Source organism: Rhamphochromis longiceps, linkage group LG11, assembly GCF_057381845.1.
Source record: "Rhamphochromis longiceps isolate RC_006_pf linkage group LG11, R_longiceps_female_GT1.1, whole genome shotgun sequence".
Taxonomy (NCBI): domain Eukaryota; kingdom Metazoa; phylum Chordata; class Actinopteri; order Cichliformes; family Cichlidae; genus Rhamphochromis; species Rhamphochromis longiceps.
The window spans coordinates 8,307,967-8,327,846 of NC_140567.1; the positions used below are offsets into that span (position 1 = coordinate 8,307,967).

At 40.0% G+C, this 19,880-nt stretch overlaps 1 protein-coding gene across 3 annotated transcripts in view; it reads right to left on the reverse strand.

Annotated features, from left to right (window-relative positions):
• Nucleotides 1–19,880, reverse strand: part of vps13b (vacuolar protein sorting 13 homolog B) — a 302,372-nt gene that overhangs the window by 217,365 nt on the left and 65,127 nt on the right. For all 3 annotated transcript variants that reach the window (XM_085422124.1, XM_085422126.1, XM_085422125.1), the window contains exons 17-19: nucleotides 14,362–14,546; nucleotides 1,657–1,791; nucleotides 681–860 (exon numbers count right to left, since the gene is read on the reverse strand). In XM_085422124.1, coding sequence (XP_085278250.1) covers nucleotides 681–860; nucleotides 1,657–1,791; nucleotides 14,362–14,546 — 500 coding nt within the window. The remainder of the gene's footprint in view (nucleotides 1–680; nucleotides 861–1,656; nucleotides 1,792–14,361; nucleotides 14,547–19,880) is intronic.

Below are 19,880 nucleotides of genomic sequence, written 5' to 3' on the forward strand. Positions count from 1 at the left end.
TTCTAGAAGCTCATACAGAAAAATGAGGGCATCCTTGGCGACATGTACAGATGTGATGATTAATATCCTACTTACTAAATCAAGCACTGCAGCACTTTAAATTTTGGAATTGGTTTGCATTTTTAGCTCTTTGGAAAGGCTACTGAATAATCCCACTCCCTCTCTCAAAAGGCACATGCATGCACCCACACACCCTCACAATGACACAGGAAACATAATCTGTGGTCTAGGGATGCAATCAAAACTGCAACCTGACATCAGAGCAGCCGTCAACAGCAATCCTCAAGTGGTTAGCTGTTGTTAGCCAGCTCAGCCCAGTGCTCACAGAGACTAACTGCTGTTTAGAGAAATCACACTGCCTGAAAAGAGATGCAGGGCTGCCAACCCTGCTTCAAGGACAGCAGAGTGGGAAACACTTATCGGCTTTACTAAACAAATAACTGAAAGGGGGCACTACATGACATTATGAGAGGAAGGAAAATATGACAACCTAAACAAATGGAGACTCCTGAATTAGATCACCAATAGTGCAGATATAATCAGTGCCTGTAACAAACCCAAACACCAAAACCACAACCAGAAAATGAACTAAAACCTGATTTATAAATGAAGGGTGGGGAGGGGTGGAGAGGAGCGGAGAGGAGAAAAGAGGGTAATCCATACATTTAAAACACTTATACCTGAGTTCCTGCAATCATCTCCTTGCTGAGGGACCTGAATAGAAAATGCCAGCAGGTCAGGGGCCAGCAAAGATTCAGGCTTGCGAATCTCATTAAGCCAGCGGCTCATATGTAGTTCTTTAGTGTCAGATGGACCCTGAATCAGAGGAACCAGCTTCTCCTTCACTCCCTCTCCTGAACCTGAAAGACAAGAGTAATAGTTTGTAATATTTTACAAACTCTCCACTTCTCCAAATCAAGCTATAATGACTCCCATAAATTGGAAAGCATTTCTGAAATAGGAATGACCAAATGTACACATAAAATAAAACATTTGTAAATGTTTCATGTATTAAAAACAGCCCTTTATTTGAACTTCCTTGTGATTCACCTTGAAGTAACTGCAACAGCACTATTTGGTTGCTATACAGAAGGCAAAAGGCCTAATAACGAATTATGAATTATTATTATTATGACCACTCCTATGCACCAGTAAAGCCATGTTTTGTTAATTTTTCACTTTAGTTGAAGAGCTCATAGTCCAAAAGAACAACTTTGCCCTCCATCGTCATTTTCACTCCTTATGTGCACATATTTTTGTGACTCTACAATAAATGGTCATTTTAAAATAAGGGCATTAACTGCACATGGTTTGCTTGTATTTCTATATTGACAGCTGCAATAGATCTACTAATCTGACCCACATCATGTGCAGCTTGACCTTGTGAACTCTGTGCTATGACACTAGCTCCAATAACATCCTTGCCATCAAAGACATGGCCACAGCCCAATGACAGCGCCCCAGGAGAAAACAGCAACTGAATCACATAGCTGGATAGAAATCAACATAAAGACTGAGCAGGAAAACGAGAGGGAGCTAGACAGAGTAGAGTGTGTAAAAGCATAAGTTAAAGAAAGTAAAAGAAGAGTCTAGTCTGTCTCACTCTTTCCCTCCTACACAGGCAGTAAAGTTTTAACAGGGCACAGCTGCACACACCTGGGGTCCTGGCGCACACTTTTACAGCTCCCACGGTTCCTGAGGCACATTTCACCGTCGCACGGCTGCAGAACTTCAGCTCCAGGTTTTGGACCGAGCCTTCGAGAGTCGGTGACGGGCCTGGATATTTCACACCTAATAAAAAAAGTGAAAAAAAGTGAAAATGAACTGCAGTCCGGCAGATTTAAGCACCGCTTCTGTGACTTAGTTAAACACCTGATTGGCCTTTAATTGTTCTTGACCAGCTAGTTGCTCTTAAACAAAGAAATCAAGAAAAGGTGTCCTCTGTTTTCAACAGTATTACTGATAGCGCATGTCTTTGACATATAATCTGAATTAAAATACATTTGCATATTAAGGTCAGCTATAAACCACGACAAACGACACTGGGCAATTTTTCTAAAATACATGATGCACCTTCTCAGTTTTAAAGTTTACGCCAGTCCATACTTAAAGTTATTATTTTCTTTAATGTTATATCTTCTTCTGAGTACAAGCGGACAGGGTCTGAAAATTTATAGAGGTTATCTTTGTTTATTATTGCAATTTTTGTTTCCTGTGAAAACTTTTAGATCATTTTGGATACAAGACAGTCTGAAATCACACCCACACTGCTACGCCTAAAAATCATGATAAAAAGAGATCTAATTAACTTGTTGTGAGTAATCGTTTATTTCCAAAACAATATTCCATGTAGTCACGCTTGTATTCAGCTTAGTGTCAAGTACAGCTCACTTCACACCAGCATTACATCACAGGAGCCTCAAGTGTTCCTCACTCTATGATTACTTCTCTTAATGGCAGCCTAGTGTGGAAGAACCTCCTGTCTTCCATCTTTCCAAAATGAAACTGTTTGCAATGTGACAAGGAATTACATATTCTCTATTATATGTCAGTGTTATTTCTATGGTGAGAGGCTATTTCAAACACATAACAGGAGAAGCAGGGAGACGTAGCTGGATGACTAAAAGATACTGTGGAGTTAAGGAAGTTATGTGCCAAACCGCCTGTTGAGAGAGGAGAGGAGGATCCATTCATCACATGCTACATTCTTCCAGTAAGCTGGAACTGTCCAAGGGAATCACATTTAATTCTTGCATCACCTGTTCCAATAAGGCTTTCCTTCTCAAATAATCCTCTCATACAGCGATTGTGCTTTATTTCCTACAAGTGTCCACAGCACTTTTTCAGTCGAGTTTACAACTTACTGGGGCTTTTTCTGTCGTGTGTTGGCCAAGGGACGGCAAAGTCACTGAGCAAACGGCAAAAAAGGTTCAATATCAACATAAATAAACTCAAGTTTAGCATACAAAACACTTTCTACTGCAAATCTCACACACACACACACACACACACACGTACATACAAGTGCTTCATTCTATGCAAAAGCACTTTTAACTTAATGTTCACTCACACCAATGGATGCTTGAAGGGCAACTCGAGGTTTGGTAACTTGCCTCCACTGAATCATCCCTTTGCAAATATGCAAACTTATGTCTAGATTTGGTCACTTACTCAGCCCAGGATGAATACAACCTTAGATAAGTGTAGGACGAGCTCTACTTCCTGAGCCACTCTACTAGTTTTATCCTCTCAAACTCTTTTGTATACACACAGATATTATATAACAAATTTCCTTCTTACACAGGTGATTGAAAAATCTAAACACTGTATAACCAGTGCTAAATTGGATGGGCTTTACACCAACATAGCACACAGTATTTTTCTGATCAACTAAAAATTCAAATGTAGTTTCACCGTAAATCAGCAGTGTGAAGTAGGGCATGTTTGAGTAGTCACACACATAGCACACTTAACCGGGGAATTATTGAAAATTGCTAAAAAACTCTAACCACTGACTTCCCTCCTCTCTCTCTCTCAGACAAATTGCCCATCAACCTCTTCACCTGCTGTCTAAGAGGCCCTCCGTGAGACCAGATGGAAGATGGTTATGTTAATAACCCTCCTTCTGTCTCTCTGTCTCCCACTTAATATATCTGCAGGTCAAACAGAGCAGTGCTGTACAACCACTCTGTGCATTTAGCTGCCTTATTCTGTTTAGGCTGAGGCTGTAATACTGGCAACCAGTAATATATATCTTTGTCTTGGAGCCACTTTCTATTTACACTGCAGTACAGTGTATATAGTTCTTTTAAGTAGATGGTAATGCCCAATGTAAACCTTGTAAAATAAAACAACACCACTCTCAAAATCTTCAGCATGCTCTATTGCAAACTAATGGCATCCAAATGATGAGCGTGATTTTGCTCTTTATACGGTTTCTTTCCCACTCCTAATTTTAACCTAAGAATCAGCAGAGCTGCAGAGTCGGCACCTTAATTATCAACCAAACACTAATCAGTGAGTCTGTGCTCCACACAACCAAGGGGGTGTCCCAAGTACACAATTTCAGTAATCTTATCTTCTATCTTTCTATATGTTTTTTTAAACCAGGGAAGCAACTTTGGTCTTCAAAGAATGTATGTGAAAATTCCCATAGATTTATGTTCATATGGATACGCGTGTATATACATGAAACACTGATTTCTAGATTAGTTCATGTGGCCAAGGACCAGAGGGAATGACTAAAAGTGATATATGTACTACATAAAGTTAGGTTCACTTCTCCCACTAGAAACAATATAGTATAGTATAATATGTATTTGTCATAAAAACATTGCCCAAGACATTTGGCTTTATCACTGAGTGTATCTGAGTAAACCTAAAAACACATGACCCATCTACCCTGAAAGAGTAGCCTATTCATGGAGAATGAATAACCAGACTCAGTGACCATTTGGCCTTTTTCAACACAGCACTAAAAGAAAAATGACATCAACAATGATGAGTTGCCCCGACTGTTCCCCAGAGCTTGGACAAGACGAAGATGTTAAAAGTGCAAGCCAATCTGTAATATGACAGGGGCCTTTTCTTCTACTCTGTGTTCTCTTTGATAAATGGCACTAGAGGTATCACTATAACATATCCCCTTGCCCACATAGATGTCCTAAGGGCACTGTGCACCTGCTGGGTTGGTGGTTGTTGCATGGGGGAGCTCTAAGCAATGTTTTGTCCAGCTGTTAGGACTATAAAATGTGGGGTACACAGAAAGAGTAAAAACACAAGGGTAGGTAGTTTGTTGGCTTAAACAGCAGTATCCCGTGTGATTCATGTGTGTATGTTGGGTTAGAGTGTGTATAGAGTGTGTCAGTGTGACTGACTGAGTGAGTGAATGTGTGTGGTACTGTTACTCGTCAAGCAAAGGCAGGTGCAAGAAGTACATAAACACACAGCTAGGGGCCAGAGAGTATGGCACTCCATCAAACACTAAGGGCGCAACTGTGGGCAGCTGGATTTGCCATAGAAAACACCAATGAGAAAGTGCGGAGAAGATGAAGGGAAGGGGGCCTGAAAGTCAATAAAGAGGGGTAGAAAGAGCTGATGCAAAAAAGCAGAATGCACACACTAACACATGCACCGTATGGGAGGTGGAGGGTACTTTCTTTACTTTCTGCATACCTCAATAGTTGGCGTGTCCATGGTTCAGTATATATGTGCAGCACATCTGCAGGCTTGAAAGCCATGCTTTACACATTCCAACATGTCCTGCTCTCACAGCTTTGGGGAAGGCTATGGGAAAGTTGTCTGCCTACAATGGTGGACCAGGCAATATTCTACCTCAGGATGCGAACCATTTCTTTTAGTCTATATTCACAAAACCCAGAAATAGTTTTACTTTCATTTATGATGCTATATAAAAAAAAGGTTTATTTTTCCTGTTCTTCAAATACTACACCATATAACAAGTCTGAAAAAAATCCCAAGACAGACAAAAAAAGAGATAACGATACAAAATACAGTAAAAACCAAGCTATAGGACTTGTGCTAGAACAACTATTAAAAGCTGTGTTTTGATTACCCTCCCTCTTTGCAGCTACATACTCCATGCATTAATGACCAGCTTTATGTGTGATGGAAACAAGTTAAAAAAAGGATGTAAATTATCTCAAAACCATAAAGGGCAGGTGAAAAGACAAAGACAGACAAAGAAGGGGAAAGAACCTAAAGTATTAAAACCTCCAAGGTTGGCAACGGGCCCACAGCAGCTAGGGGGCTGACAGAAAAAGAGGTAGACATAGACAAGTTGGGTAGCCTGAAAGCAGCCAGCTGAGCCATTAAGTGCTGATGCAGAAACAATAACTGTCTCTCCTAAGTCAGGAGGGAAGCAGTAGAAGCAGTAAGTAGGAGCAGGTCTGCTGGCATCTTGCCCAGAACTGACACACAGCAAAAATGCAGACACATGCTGAGAGAGTGGGACAGGAAAACAGACAAGGTGAACCAGTAGTGGTTTGTTATGCAGTTAAAACTAAAAGGAGAGCAGCTTTGTTACTCAAACAAAGGTCTGCATTAGAGAAAGAAAAACATCGAGTTACTACGATAACAAGAACTGATTTTTATGATAGTAAAAATGACATTGAGGTATTTTTGGGGGATGCATTAAAAGTTCATTATGGTTCCATCAGAGAATCTTTCTTATGAAATTGCGTTGATATGACACGTGTTGTGATTTAACACAACATAAATAAAAATAAACTGAGCTGAGCTAAATCATAATTGATATTTGAAGGGATTGCAGTTAGAAAAAAAAATATCACAACTACTATTTAGCACAGGTTAAAGCTGTAAGAATATCTGCACACAGGAAGAATATGCATGTTTGATTTCAAACAGATGTAAACAACAACAACAGCTGTTTGTAGATAGATGAAGGAGCTGGGCAGTTTATATAACCAGTAATTGCTGCCAGAGTTTGGGTTGTTTTTTGAGGGGGGCTTTGCATATTAGGAAGAATTGCTTTTTGTTTTGTTTTTTTTAAAGTTGGGTGGTGAGACAGAAAACAGAAAAGCAATCCAGCAAGTGTCTGTGAACAAAAATAATGGGTTTCCTTACACATATGACAAAATCCCAGTCAAGCTGCTCCTACCTCACTGAATGAAGGTTACAGCGGTACTGGTGTGTGCAAGCGGTACTCGCTCCCTATAACCGTCATGGTATAAAGACAATGATGGGGTATAAGTGCCGGTGGTAGCAGAAGCTGGGGGTCTAATTTTCTTGATTTCCATCCCCTCCAGGTGCTGCTGGCTTTTCTGTCGGCCCACTGAAGCAGTGACACATGTTCTCCACACATTCAAACTGTGGTTCTCTCTGCCACTGAATTACCACAATTAAGGAGTCTTCATGCGGAAGCAATTTGGCCAAAACTAATGTGCCTAGGCAGTGAGGTTTGGAAGACAGTGGTTGGATGGGGTTGGGGTGGTGGGGGGGTTGGGAGGAAGGGGATCAAGAGCAAAACTGAAGGGAGAGTTATAAAAGAAGTAAGATGAGGGAAAGAGAGAGAGTGTGAGAGAAAAGGGGGCGACAGATGTGCTAAATGTGATAGACAAACATGTGCCGTGACATAGAGGATTCCCCCATTGCCACTTGTAAGGAAATAATTAGTCGGTGGTAAGATAGGTCATTAAAACACAGTTCTGGTTGAGAAGGTCTGCCTCTCAATCTCCCATATCCCCAGCCTAATGCTGCTCTGACAAATTTGGTTAGCATAAGAAACAGGGGCATTCTAGCTTTGAAGCAGATGCCAGGATGGAATACCAGTGTGGTTTCACCATGAGAGATGCTCGAAACTACAGACCACAGCTAATGACGCTAAACCAGTCCCCTCTATTGCTGAAATCCAACTCTGGATTACTATCCGTTCTCTCTCACACTCTCTAGATCTCTGCATCTCTATAGCTTATTCTTGTCCTCTTTCACAAGCTTTTCCCTCCTCACTCCACTTCCCTTATGAGGGGAGAATTAAAGAGAAAACGAGCAGAGCATTCTTGTTTATCAATAATCCAACGAGATCAATATTTATGTCTGAGCTTTGCAGAGGCTGACTGTGTCTGTGTGTGGTGGTAGCCAAGACGTGACTGGGGTTTTGGTGCTGCTGAGACACTTCAATGGGAGTTACAGTGGAAATTTATGGCTCTGTGACGTGGAGCTATGTGCTCAGTCGGCACTAGTCACTACCCTCAGATGGGGCGGTTGGCTCACAGCAGGGAGCCAGCTCTGCAGACACTACCAGATGACATAAATACAAACAGATTTATTTGAGGCTGTCATTGATTGGTAACATTCAGAGAGTCTGCTGCAAGAGCTTTAAAGTCTATTAGTCTTTTAGTGTGTTTCATTTAAAGTCTCAGAGATGTTCTTCCCTTTAGTGTGTGCGCTTGTATTTAGTTTTTATTAAGAATTACCTATCTCTGTTATCGAAACATTATGCTGAAATATGTGCAATGTCTCTCTTTTGATTTTTATTCTTCATCAAAGGCTCTAATAGCTTTAATGTTTACAATCAGTACAGTATCCATATTATTATACACACACAACACAACAGTCTTTAAATAATCTATACTTTCAAAAAACTGTTCACACTTTGGGCTCTGTTTATTACATCATCTGTAGGTGACATATTTTAGAGGCCAAAAGGGAGTCTATGTGGGATTTTCATATCATATTTCAGTTTAACACTTCAGGGAGAGATGAGCTCATTATCCCAACTCTAATGGGCAAAAGCTTAAATCTGTAGAAAATGTTCTTATCCCATGTGTGGCATGCTTGGCAGTAATCAGGCTTCTAAAAAGTGTAGTAGTTCTTTAAATTAAGCACTAATTCAAGTACTATAGTGCGTGTCAATGCTCAGTTGGATTTAGTGTTCAAGTAAATTACACCATCCAACATTCATATCAGAGAAGGAAGAAATAAGTCAAAACTCAGAATTCCACATTCTGCACTGGGACCGTCCATGTTCTTCAACATGCCTGGAATCACATCTCATTTCCCATGATAGAAAAAGTGAGCTACAATTCAAACAAACAAGGGGAAGAAACTACTTGGCGGAATTTCAGCTAACTTCTGTGGACGGTATGAGGAAAAGAGGCATGATAAATGGACAACCATGGTGAGAAAAGACAAGCATGATGTCCCCCTATGAATGCTTAAGCTCACCAAACCAACTTTGATGTGGAAATGCGTATGTGTATAGATATTTTGCATCTGTGCATACATGTGAAAAGCAGTTTAGTGAAAGTTACGCTTGATATGTTATTGCAACCAGACCTCAGGCACTTCCTGGCGCTCTCATCCCATTAAACGTATAAATTTTCGCGTAATCCAATGTTTAATTGTGGGACTACACAGCAAACTTCTGCTTTGCATCGACTCCGCTGGCCTCTCTGATTAGCTCAGGACTAAAGTGAACAACAGAGAAAGAGCAGAATTCTTCATGAAGACACAAGAAAAGCAGGGAAGTCTGGACTGACTTAAAACATCATCACAATCTGCCAGGAGTGGAGCGAGCCCGTCTGTAGCTCATTGAAGTTTTCATTGACAAGAACCGTCTCAAGTTCCAGCCAAGATTTATTTATCAATTTTCTGATGCTGACACGACGTGTTTTTTATGTAAGGTTGCGTACGGATGAAAAAATCCTTCTTTCTTTCTTTTCCTCCTGCTTTCTTCCTGTCCTGATGTCAATCCGTGAAGAAGACAAGTCGACAGGCAGAAATTTCTCTCAAACCAATAAGTTACCTCTTCAAAGAAATATGGATACTTGAGTGAGAGGCCAGGCCACGCTGAAACAGACATCTCAGGGTTTTCATTAAGCTTCTCAACCCTTTACTGACATTTGTGACAACCGCAGACCATAAAAAGGGCTGTTGTCCTTCCTTTCTTCACAGGAGAACAATCAAAAGAACTATCAAAACAATCTCCATGAGCTAAGTGTATGGGCTCATTAGATGACGGGGCAAAGCTGCATGTTCCTCTGACTTGTCTTGATTAATAGATGAGAAACATTAAGGTTGTGAGTAATAAGCCTGTGTCAGCCAAAATCTACACAGGAAAACAATGAAAAACTGAGAGAGTGCAACCTCCTGTGTTCAGTCTTATAGCCAGAAGCATGCTACCAACAGCTGCATTATTAGTGGCACACAAGAGAAAAAAAACAGAGGAAGGAGGAGGTAGCAAAGACAGATGGGCAAATTCTGGGACCAGAAAACATAAAATCTAAAACATACGAGGCATCAGATTACACAGGTGACAGGACGATGTGAAAAGTTTTCCCCCCTCTTATAACAATGAGCTATTACCGATATTTATTGTGCTACAGCATCACAGGCAGTTAGATCACAGGGATATAAACTGCTGGCCATGACAAGAGCAGCCTTTTTCATGCAGTGCAAAAATGCGTAAAACTATTGTTGATGTGTCTCAAAGATCATGTTTGTTTCCAAGCAACGGGAGATATCAGTGTGAAGAAAAGCATAAGTAAGTCTCACTAATGTGACCCTGAATGGACTTGGCAGGTTTTTTTCCCCCAATCGTTTCCCCAGCTTTGTCCTGACCCCCCCCTCCTCACCTCACCATGGTAAGTGTAGGGAGAACTAAAAACAAAGGGCTTGTTTTAATAATGATACGGTTAAATGAGTGAGAGCATACGTCCCTTACTAACATTAACAACATGCCTGTAGTTGCTATGCAGTGAGAACATAGTCTTGATTATTTGCCTTAAATGGGATCATATGTTCAGAAGCTAGCTATATATATATATATATATATATATATATATATATATATATATATATATATATATATATATATATATATATATATATATATATATATATGATCCATTTAAGATGGAGGTAGGAATACATTGCATTTGCAAATATGCACGATTCTCTGCCTGTGTGCCTAAACTGACACGCAATTAGGTGCCAGACCTGGGATTAATAAAGCAAGCCAATGACCAGTTGTATTTCTGGGCACAGTTGGCCCCACACTCTCACCCTCTTTATTTCATTCTGTCACTTTTCCCTTCAACCTTTATGTTCCTTTTTCTTTCATTTTTCATCTTGCTCATTATATCATTCACTCTCTCGTCCTCTGTTCTTTTCCCCTCATGTCTGTCACGCTAAAGCTATGTCACAGCTCGTATATCACCCAGCAATCATCTAAAGCATGACTGGTGACCACCACCAACCAACTTTTACCAGACCTCCCTCTTTTTGTCGCAGTCCAGACCACCACAGAGCTCCAAGGCCGGAAAACCAGCTGTGGTAGCTACATTAAAGTTCAATCCATCAATGGTGGAAATGCCAATTTTATGCTAATTTAAATTGCTTTGATCTTTTATCTTTCAAATATAGCCTTGTAGAGTAAAATAAGGAAGTGAGAACCAAAGTTACAGTCAAGGGCAAAAGTCTGGACAGTAGAAAGTTTATACCGCTCACTTATAACTCAAATAAGACAAGTTAAAAAAATTACTTTTGAGCGTTTTAAACACCGCTCATTTTTAAAAGAGGTGCAGGCAAAAAAGAAAAAAAACAAAAACATCCATTGTATAAAATGTAAATGAGCTGCTCAAAGGGTGTGCACTTGCGGTATATGGAATTGTTGCTCTGTCACAGATGTGACAAAGACAGAAATACTTAACTACACACACAGACTTGAATGAAAGCAGGAAAGGGCACAAGGCTTATTCATAATTATCATCTTTTTCTAATCAGGCTTTGTACCAGTGCTGAGTGTAAACTGGTTATTCATTCAGACATTTAATGAGACTGCTTTCAATAATATATCCTTGAGATGTCAGTAGAAATACATGTGAGAGCCTAATGTGGTCAGCAATTAGCAATGACAAAAAGAATCTGGGTGGATTAAACTTTTTCACTACCAAAATTAGACACATAAACACAATTCTTACGCACGGTGTATTTTACACTCACACAGAACTGCATAGAGTTGAGTAAGATGTGGGAGGTCACTGTGGTCAGTGTGTTGCCGAATCTGAGGTTAGCAGTGGGTAAAAGTATTGGTAGACAGGAATTACTGGCTACTACTATTACTGCTGCTGCTACTAAAAACCACAATAACATGCATAATGTATAAACATTAGAACACGCATATAACATAGAATCGGGAATTCTGACAATTACAAAAAAAGAGGAGAATACAAAAGAGGACCTAGTAACAAATCCAAAAAGAATTGGGAACAAAATAAAAGTTGTCAACAGAGAAGACTTAAAAGCATAAGAAAAAGACATAAATAAACTGAGATGAAGCTTAAAAGGGAAAAATACTATGTTCTAAAACAAAATATAAGTTATGAATGAGGAGTGAAGTAAAGTAGAGCCAAACCAACACAGCTGATGCTAACCTTCTGAGCACAAAGGCACATAGTCCAAGCGTGCATGCACTGACGCAAGCACATATGGGCACACACCTGTCCATTTTCAGCTAGAGATACCAATAATGACATACTGTTTGCTGCATAGCTCACCAATAAAATACAACACTAGTGTGGACTTCACTGGAATGCAAAGGAGAATCAACAGTCCCACACAGCTGTGTGATAAACCATGCAGACATGCAATCGAGTGACAAGGAAAATATAATTTTACGGTATGTTTTCTTATTTTACTCATATCTGGTCTTGTGAAACACAGATTACACTGGATGTGCTGTGCGCTGTGTTATTCCTGTAGTTGCCACTGAGCACCACAGTAACTCAAAGTATTACAAATCCTAGCGGCTGTGTTCCAGTCAGCTGCAATGAATTTTAGTCTCTGAATGTTGCTCTTAATATTTTTGAATATTTTACAGTCTGTCAGTGCCTTGAGATTAAAACTGAAGCTGTTGAGTTTGCCCGTGAAATGCTGAAATGTGGAATTTCTTTTGGACAGTGAATTAATTCTCATACCTAAACGTTTCCCTCCCGCGAAGGACACTGACCATCTGTGTTATCAGCTAGACTTCAATATGAAACACCTTCCCCTATTGAAAAACTTTGCAACATCAAAAGAGAGAAGGGAGGACAAATTCCTAAAAGAATGAAAAAGCATATGTTCAAAGTGAACAGCGTTTGTTTGCCGTCTTCAGTTTTTAGCTTCAGCGTGTATCAGTTGTGTGCTGGCAATACCTTGATGAGTGCTACAGCAGTTGGGGACACGAGAACAATCTCATGGTTTAAACCCAAATCTTGTGTTGCATTAGATCTGCCACCTTTACCACAAATATCTGCAGCCAGTGAGCCAGTAAGTCACACTTACGGAAAAATAGCGGCTGGTGTCGCCGTGGCAAACTTTATTTTCTTACCAACCGCACAGCACACATCTCCCTTAAGGTATGAGTGTTCCCGAAATTGCAAAAGCAGATACAGTACTAGACATTTTTGGTTATATCATAGGAATTATTGCTGAGTATTTTCCCTACATATACTTACCCAGCACACCACCTATTCTCCTCAAGTCTCATGCCTTTTAAGCTCAAACTTACTTTTCTTCTAAGCCCCCACTGCTCCTTTTCTAGCCTGCCAGCACATGGACCAGATGTGCAAATGTTTCTCCATGTCGCTATTCAAACCCCGTTCCAAGAGAAAGGCAAAATGAGGGGAGAGGAATATTTGACTTCACTCCACGGGAGACCAGCTTCATAAATTTTGGCGGCTACACAACGGTGAAAAAGGTAGCTTGGCTGGCTTGGCTGGGGGAGAATGTTGACGGCATACCAAACAACATGATCCTAATGAGTTGGAAAATCCCAGGCCCTCCAGAGGACTGTCCAGATGCTACCGTCATGAGAAACGCTACTGTTTTATTGAATTCAGACTCCCCTACCTTTCTTTAACAAGGGACAAAATTTATTATTTGACCATTAAGACACCCTAGGTGACATGAAGCATTTCAGAGTTAATTTGGTCTCAGCTGCAGGTCCAGCAGCCCATATTGGGCCCCAATAAGACAAGTTGATCTTCAAGTGTCTCGCGTGAACTCGTGTATACTTGGAGAACTTCAGTTCTGGATACGTGCATGCCAATTTGCCCAGAGTTCAATGCTATCGAGTTGGCTTGTTTTCCCATCAGTGACAGTCTGACAAATGTACTGTGCCCTCAGAAATAACTGGAAAGGTTTTCATAAGAAAGTCAAATCACTTTTAATATTAGCCAGTTCAATATATCTTTCCTGACAATTTACTGGTACAAGTAAACAAAGGACGATAAATAAAGTTTGCGAGGATAAACGAGAGTTATCCTCAAAAAATGTTCAATAAATCAAGAACAACAATGAATGCCTTAACACCTAATACTCTGGTCTAAAAGAGACCAGATGAGTATGTTTGTTCTTTGTTCCATCACTACTGAGCCATTGAAAGGATATAATAAATCAAGCGACTTAGCTGCCATTGCAGAAATATTGCTACCTTACAGTAACATATTATAACAACTAAAAAACAGAGCGTTCCCCTGGTGAGCAATTATAAACATGTCTTTTCCACTCTGATAACTCTTCACAGAAAGAAGAAGTCACTGTACAACTAGTGTCAGTGTAAGATACACATGCACAAATAAGAAATAGAAGCAAATTCATCACACACACAAAAATCCAACTAGAGGTGATTTTCAGTGTCCTACTCTGTCTCCTCTCTGTAGACAGGCCTCAACCTACAATCACTACAGTGTAAGCAGATCAAAGAGCAGTAGAAAAAGACTACTATTCTTATGAGCTTGGTCAGGGGCAAGAAAAGAATGAATCTGGATTTCTGTGTTAAGTGGTTTTGCTATTAGCAAAGGCAAGGCAAGCTTTGTATTGTCTCGTGTTACTCACCTGGAGCCTTGTACACTTCAGTAAGCAGACTTTCATTAAGTGTCACTGGCGCTCCGTTGACCATGCTGTGGGTCCAGCTCTGACAGATTGTTTGGAGCAAAAGTGTCTGGGCCCTTGTGGCCTGTATAGTGAAGTGGGGAAGTTCAAAAATAAACTCTGTGGTGGGGACTGAAGACCTTTTGCTCCTGCAAGAAAAGGGACAAGACAGAGTCAGATACACATAAATGCCAATACGCTCTAAATGAAACAGACACTGGTGGAAACAAATGGTTCACAGCTTCCACAAATCCATCAATATCACATCACAATATAAAACAGCTCATTGATAGCACCAAGGGCCAAATAAGTAGAACTACATTCCAATAGTAAATTGAAGAAGTACCAAGTGTGAGCCAAGCTTTCCTTAGTTACTTGGCAGGTAGGTTTAGTTTGTCGACCCTTCCCTCCCCTCCGTCAAAACTGTGATGATGATTTATGTGAAAAGATGTACAGCCCAGAAACCCGACCCTGAAAAGAATCTCTACGCCTTTAATATTTCATCTGTCTCCAAGAGTGTGGGGGGAGCGAGTTTGTGTGAGTCTGCGCGTATGACGAGCTGATGAGTTGAGCGTTCAGGGGGATGAGGTAACACCACAGTCCGATGGAGTTCTCCAGGCCTCTGTCCATCAGAAATTCAGCGGAGCATGCTCTCATTTCTCATCTGACACACACACACACACACACTTGCTTTTTTCATTTTTTTTCATTTACAACCCAGTCTTCAAAAAAGTTAGCATGCTGTGTAAAATGTAAAAAAAAAAAAAAAAAAAAAAAAACCCAGCTAAACAAAATAATCAAAACAGATTTTGTTTCATGACTTGTTTTTAATCCAGAGTTAATTACAAGTGTTTATTTTTGCAGCAGAACTAAAAAAGAAAAACAATGATTTAAATGAGAAATGTGGGGTTTTTTTATGTTGCAAGCACTTGGTACAGAGGCATGTGTCACAATGATGTTGCATCAACTCTTCGTTTAACAAAAGCGTGAGGCAGTTAAGAACAGCTGCTTTGGACCTTAAAGCCAACCCTTTGACATCATGAGCAGGGGCAGCAAGTATGTTGTTTCTGTTTGTGTCTTTCAGCATGAATAAAACCATTGCAAGATAACCATAGCCATATCTACCACTATAGCATTATAGTTGCCGGCTTTAAACTCTGTGCTGATAAGAAGCTGGATAGCTCCCCCCCCCCCCAAAAACCACAGCATCCATGCTTTCCAAACAGATCAGAGAGCAGCTTCACTCCACCTCAAACAAACTGTGTCCCAAAGTAGTTGGTGATGTTTCTAGGTCTGGCTTTTGACTTTTTTTTTTTTTCTTTGCATGGTAGAGCTTTAATTTCCACTTGCAGATGAAGCAATAAATTTGGTCTAACCCCTTAGAAATCCATTGCCAATGAATTTCTCAGAACAAAATGTCTGCATTGATCAAAGATCATTGCCATTCAATAATGAGTTCGGCCTTGGTCCTTTGCGTACAGACATTTTTCCAGATTATCTTAATCTTTTAATGATATCGTGTAGCACAGATGTTCATTATTTGTGATTTTACATTTATAAATATGTCATTGGATAAGGTGAAGAAACCTTTACATCGGAAATTCCTTTAGGGATGCTTTATTTAACCCTTGTATGGTGTTCGGGTCTGTGAGACCCGTGTTCAGTTTTTTTCAAAAGAAAAATTAAACAATTAATTATTTTTTCACGTGTAAATGTGTTGTGTCTTTCCACTCACTCCACTTGATTATAACTGATTTATTTATAACATTTTATATAAAAGAAAAACGAGAAGCACATTAATTCATAAATGTGATCTAACAAAGGTAAAGGGAAAAAATTAACCATGTTTGCTGTTCATATGTCTTGTAATTGGGATGAAGTAAACATCTGTTGAGTAATTTAACATAAAATTGTTTGATAGTGTTAATTTGGAAAGCCAAAACTCTAGCGGGTCCACCAGACCCATGAACACTGGCTGAGTAACAAAAATACGAACACCACACAAGGGTTAAACACCAAATCACAGCCTAACCTAAACTTTGCAATAATTGGTTGTGATGTTCTGTCGGGTGTTTTGCACTTTTCTTATTAGAAATTATTTTAATATCAGAAACATCAGAAATGTTGTCGTTGTGCTTTTCTTTTTACTACTTATAGCAAAGCCTGAGGCTAGGCAGGCTGAACTAAGCACAGTCAAACAAGTCTCTTTAGTTCCACTCCTGTTTTCCTCTCATGTTCTCAAGGCAGGAAAATAGGAGTGGAACTAAAGTTTCTTGGTCTAGGATTTTGAGGACTGGCAGTGCCCCCAGCACAGATACCCATCTATGTATTGCATGTGTGTTCACTTGAGTACTTATTGTAATAGAATCTGCCCTACGAGTGGAGGTTTCATTGAAAATAGAACTGTGACTAATTCAAACGATGGCTGCAGCGTGTCAGGAGCGAGCATCACAGTTCATTTAATCACGCACCCATTTTGGTCTGGTCCCAGTTCTGAGTGTGGGACATGTCACAAGGCCTTTCTCTGCGCTCAGCAGCTCTGCAATCATTTAACTTCTCTGCTTCCCTCCCTGTCTTTCTTCAAGTCTCTTTATCTTTCCCTTTCTTCTGCTCCTGGGTGGTTCGGCAGGGTGACATGAGCAGTTAGCTGCACACAGGCAGACCCAGATTTCTGAAGCATCTGCTGTGTCTTCTACGAGACAGAAAGTGAGAGCGCGTTTGATAAAGAGGCTACAGGAAAAACACAGGAAGAAAGGAAGAAAGAAAATTCAAACCTGATTGGGTCAATGAGTTTACCTTGACGGCACACATATATGTTTAAAATTCTGTGCCTACATGTGGTGGATTTGGCAACATAGGAAACCATGCCATGTCATGCTTTTCTGCTAGTAAAAGTCACTACTGTTGTATGCTATACAACAAGACATCAATCAAAGAGTTTCTCGTGTGCTTTTGTGCGTTCAAATATGTGCACACTGTGTGTGCACATAGCAAGATACTGCAGCTGAACAAGAAAGTGAAGGGAAGCCGGCAACAACAATGTCCCCACATGCAGAGCAAATGTGCCTGCAAAGCCACTTCAATGAGAGGACTGGCAAGGGATGAAAGTTTGTTGCCTTATTTGAGTGTTTATAGCATTTAAGGGGAGCTGTCATGTGCATGTGGTCCCCTAAAACTTTAATTATGCACCTGTTTTTATTATATTATGCCCAATTCTTTGCGAACAGCAACTTGGATCTTGGATTCAAATGAGAAACAGAAACTCTCATTAGGGTGTTTTGGGAATGCTGTATGCGAAGACAGCCAGGCACTCATCGGATTTCATTAAGTAGCTGGCACGGTCAGTGTTTCTTGCTGCAACATGGTAAACAGCTTTCTGGCAGGCAGTGTTTCACTGTTGCCGCAAGCTTTGTGGGAAAAAAACCTCAAAAAGATTCAAAATAACACCTGCAGCATCACCTGCAGTAACAAACAACATTAAAATATTTGCCTTGAAACATACATTAGCTATGCACAATGGAACTAACAATAACTAACATGTATTTTACTGTTATAGTGCAGAAAGCCTATTAGTCTGTAGCTTGGGGAGCAAAACTCATTAGAGAATATCTATACTATAATGTGGAGACCTACCAGAAGGGTGCCCACAACCCACTTTAGGTCCTAACTCAGGCTCTTGGCGTTAACTTCAGTGCCTCATTGAATAGCCTGTCTCTGACCTCACAGTGGTTCTTTAAGTCAATAACTTTTTCATTAAAATGCAGAGGCCACCAGGAATGTGTTAAAAGAAAATTAAAATTAGTCAGGAAAAGGAGAAAATTTGGTATTTCAATTTCAGCTGTCCTTTGATGTATTTCAGAGAAAAAGCTCAAATGTATTTGAGAAACATTAGGCCATATTTCCCATCTGTTCCCTGTTGGAGTCAGAACTAGACCAGGACTAACACATCCTGACCTTTCTGGTGAACAACTAGTTGACTGGCTGGAGTCTCAGTCCAAATCAAGCAAACAGGGCATGAAGTTGGGCTGAAGCATGAGTCAGAGCTAAAAGTACCACACCAGCTGTGGTACTGTTTGCCTAGCTTGTTTCCTCTGTGCACAGGACCAAATCTGGACACGAAGCAGGAACAGATTAAAATGTATATTTTAGCCAATAAAAGAATTATTGAAACATCATAGAAGCTAGAAAGAAAATAACATGATAACCAAATACTTTGGTTAGTATCCTTAAATTATTTTGGGTTTTTTTTTGGAAACCCACAATAAATATTTCACATAATCATAGTTGGCATTCATTTAGGCCAGTGGTCTTAATGGTGCTAATCAGCATCCTGGTTCAATATGACTGTGGTCACAGCTATATTTAGACAAGTACAGCTGGGGTTATAGCTATCGAGCTTTAACTGCTGCTTTAGGCCACACATAACCACAAAAATGCATATACCTGTCCAGACACAAATAAATAATGTTGGCAAAAGTGCACATACATCTGCATGCAAACACATGGTGAAACACAAGCTCTGTAACACTATAAACCAGTACGAGCAGGTTAGTGGGCCAGAGCATAATGAGCAGGAGTAATGAGGCTACAGCTGACAAGGGCTGCTGCTCTAACAACCTGCAACTGGAGCAGTTATAAAATTAGGTGCCAACACTTAAGGCTGAAAAGATGCACTATGCTAAGCATCTATAATACTGAAAGGAAGCATGTTCTTCAACCAGAGCGAAACAAGGGGAAAAGAGAAAAAGAACAAGAAAAACACGATTAAGCCATGCAGAGAACACAAAAAAGAACAAGGGGAAAACAACAAGCATATGTAGCATAAGAATACAGACTTGCAAGTCTATGTTATTCTCCAGGTAAAATAATACATTAAATGGGAGTCTCATTAAAGGAAGTATGTGGAAAAGCTCCAGTACAAACTCAAGCAGGAATAGATTATGTAACTGATATGTTGTTGCTTTGTACTTTTACAGAAATAAATGAAGGTAGCATAATTAAAGAAAGCTGGTTTGTGTTGCATAAATGTTCAGTAATTGGTTCCAATCCTGATATGTTGGCATTGGTGAAGATGTTTCGAAAAAGACAATAAGTGAGAAATACAAAAAAGCAAGTCCTCATGTTACAAGAAAATTCATTTTTTAAAGATCAGCATCTTGTGAGATTGAAGGACTATTACCAGGTGCAGCTGGTCCTAATGGTTTACATAGTGTCCCAAAATACAAGCTTGGAACCTGCGCACAGTTTCCAGAACCTACATTTTCTTATTACTCATATCCTGTACAGTACCAAAAATCAGTTGCCTCACTCTTTCCAAAACACAACAACATAGACAGCTGTGGGTTCTGGGACATCAGCAGTAAATGTGGAGCAAGGTGTCTGGTCTCTCCATAGACCACAGAAAAAGAAAAAGCCACACTCGCACAGAGACCCATCCCTGGCACAAAGGCATTTTTTTTTCTCCAAGGGGGCTAAATGGGAAA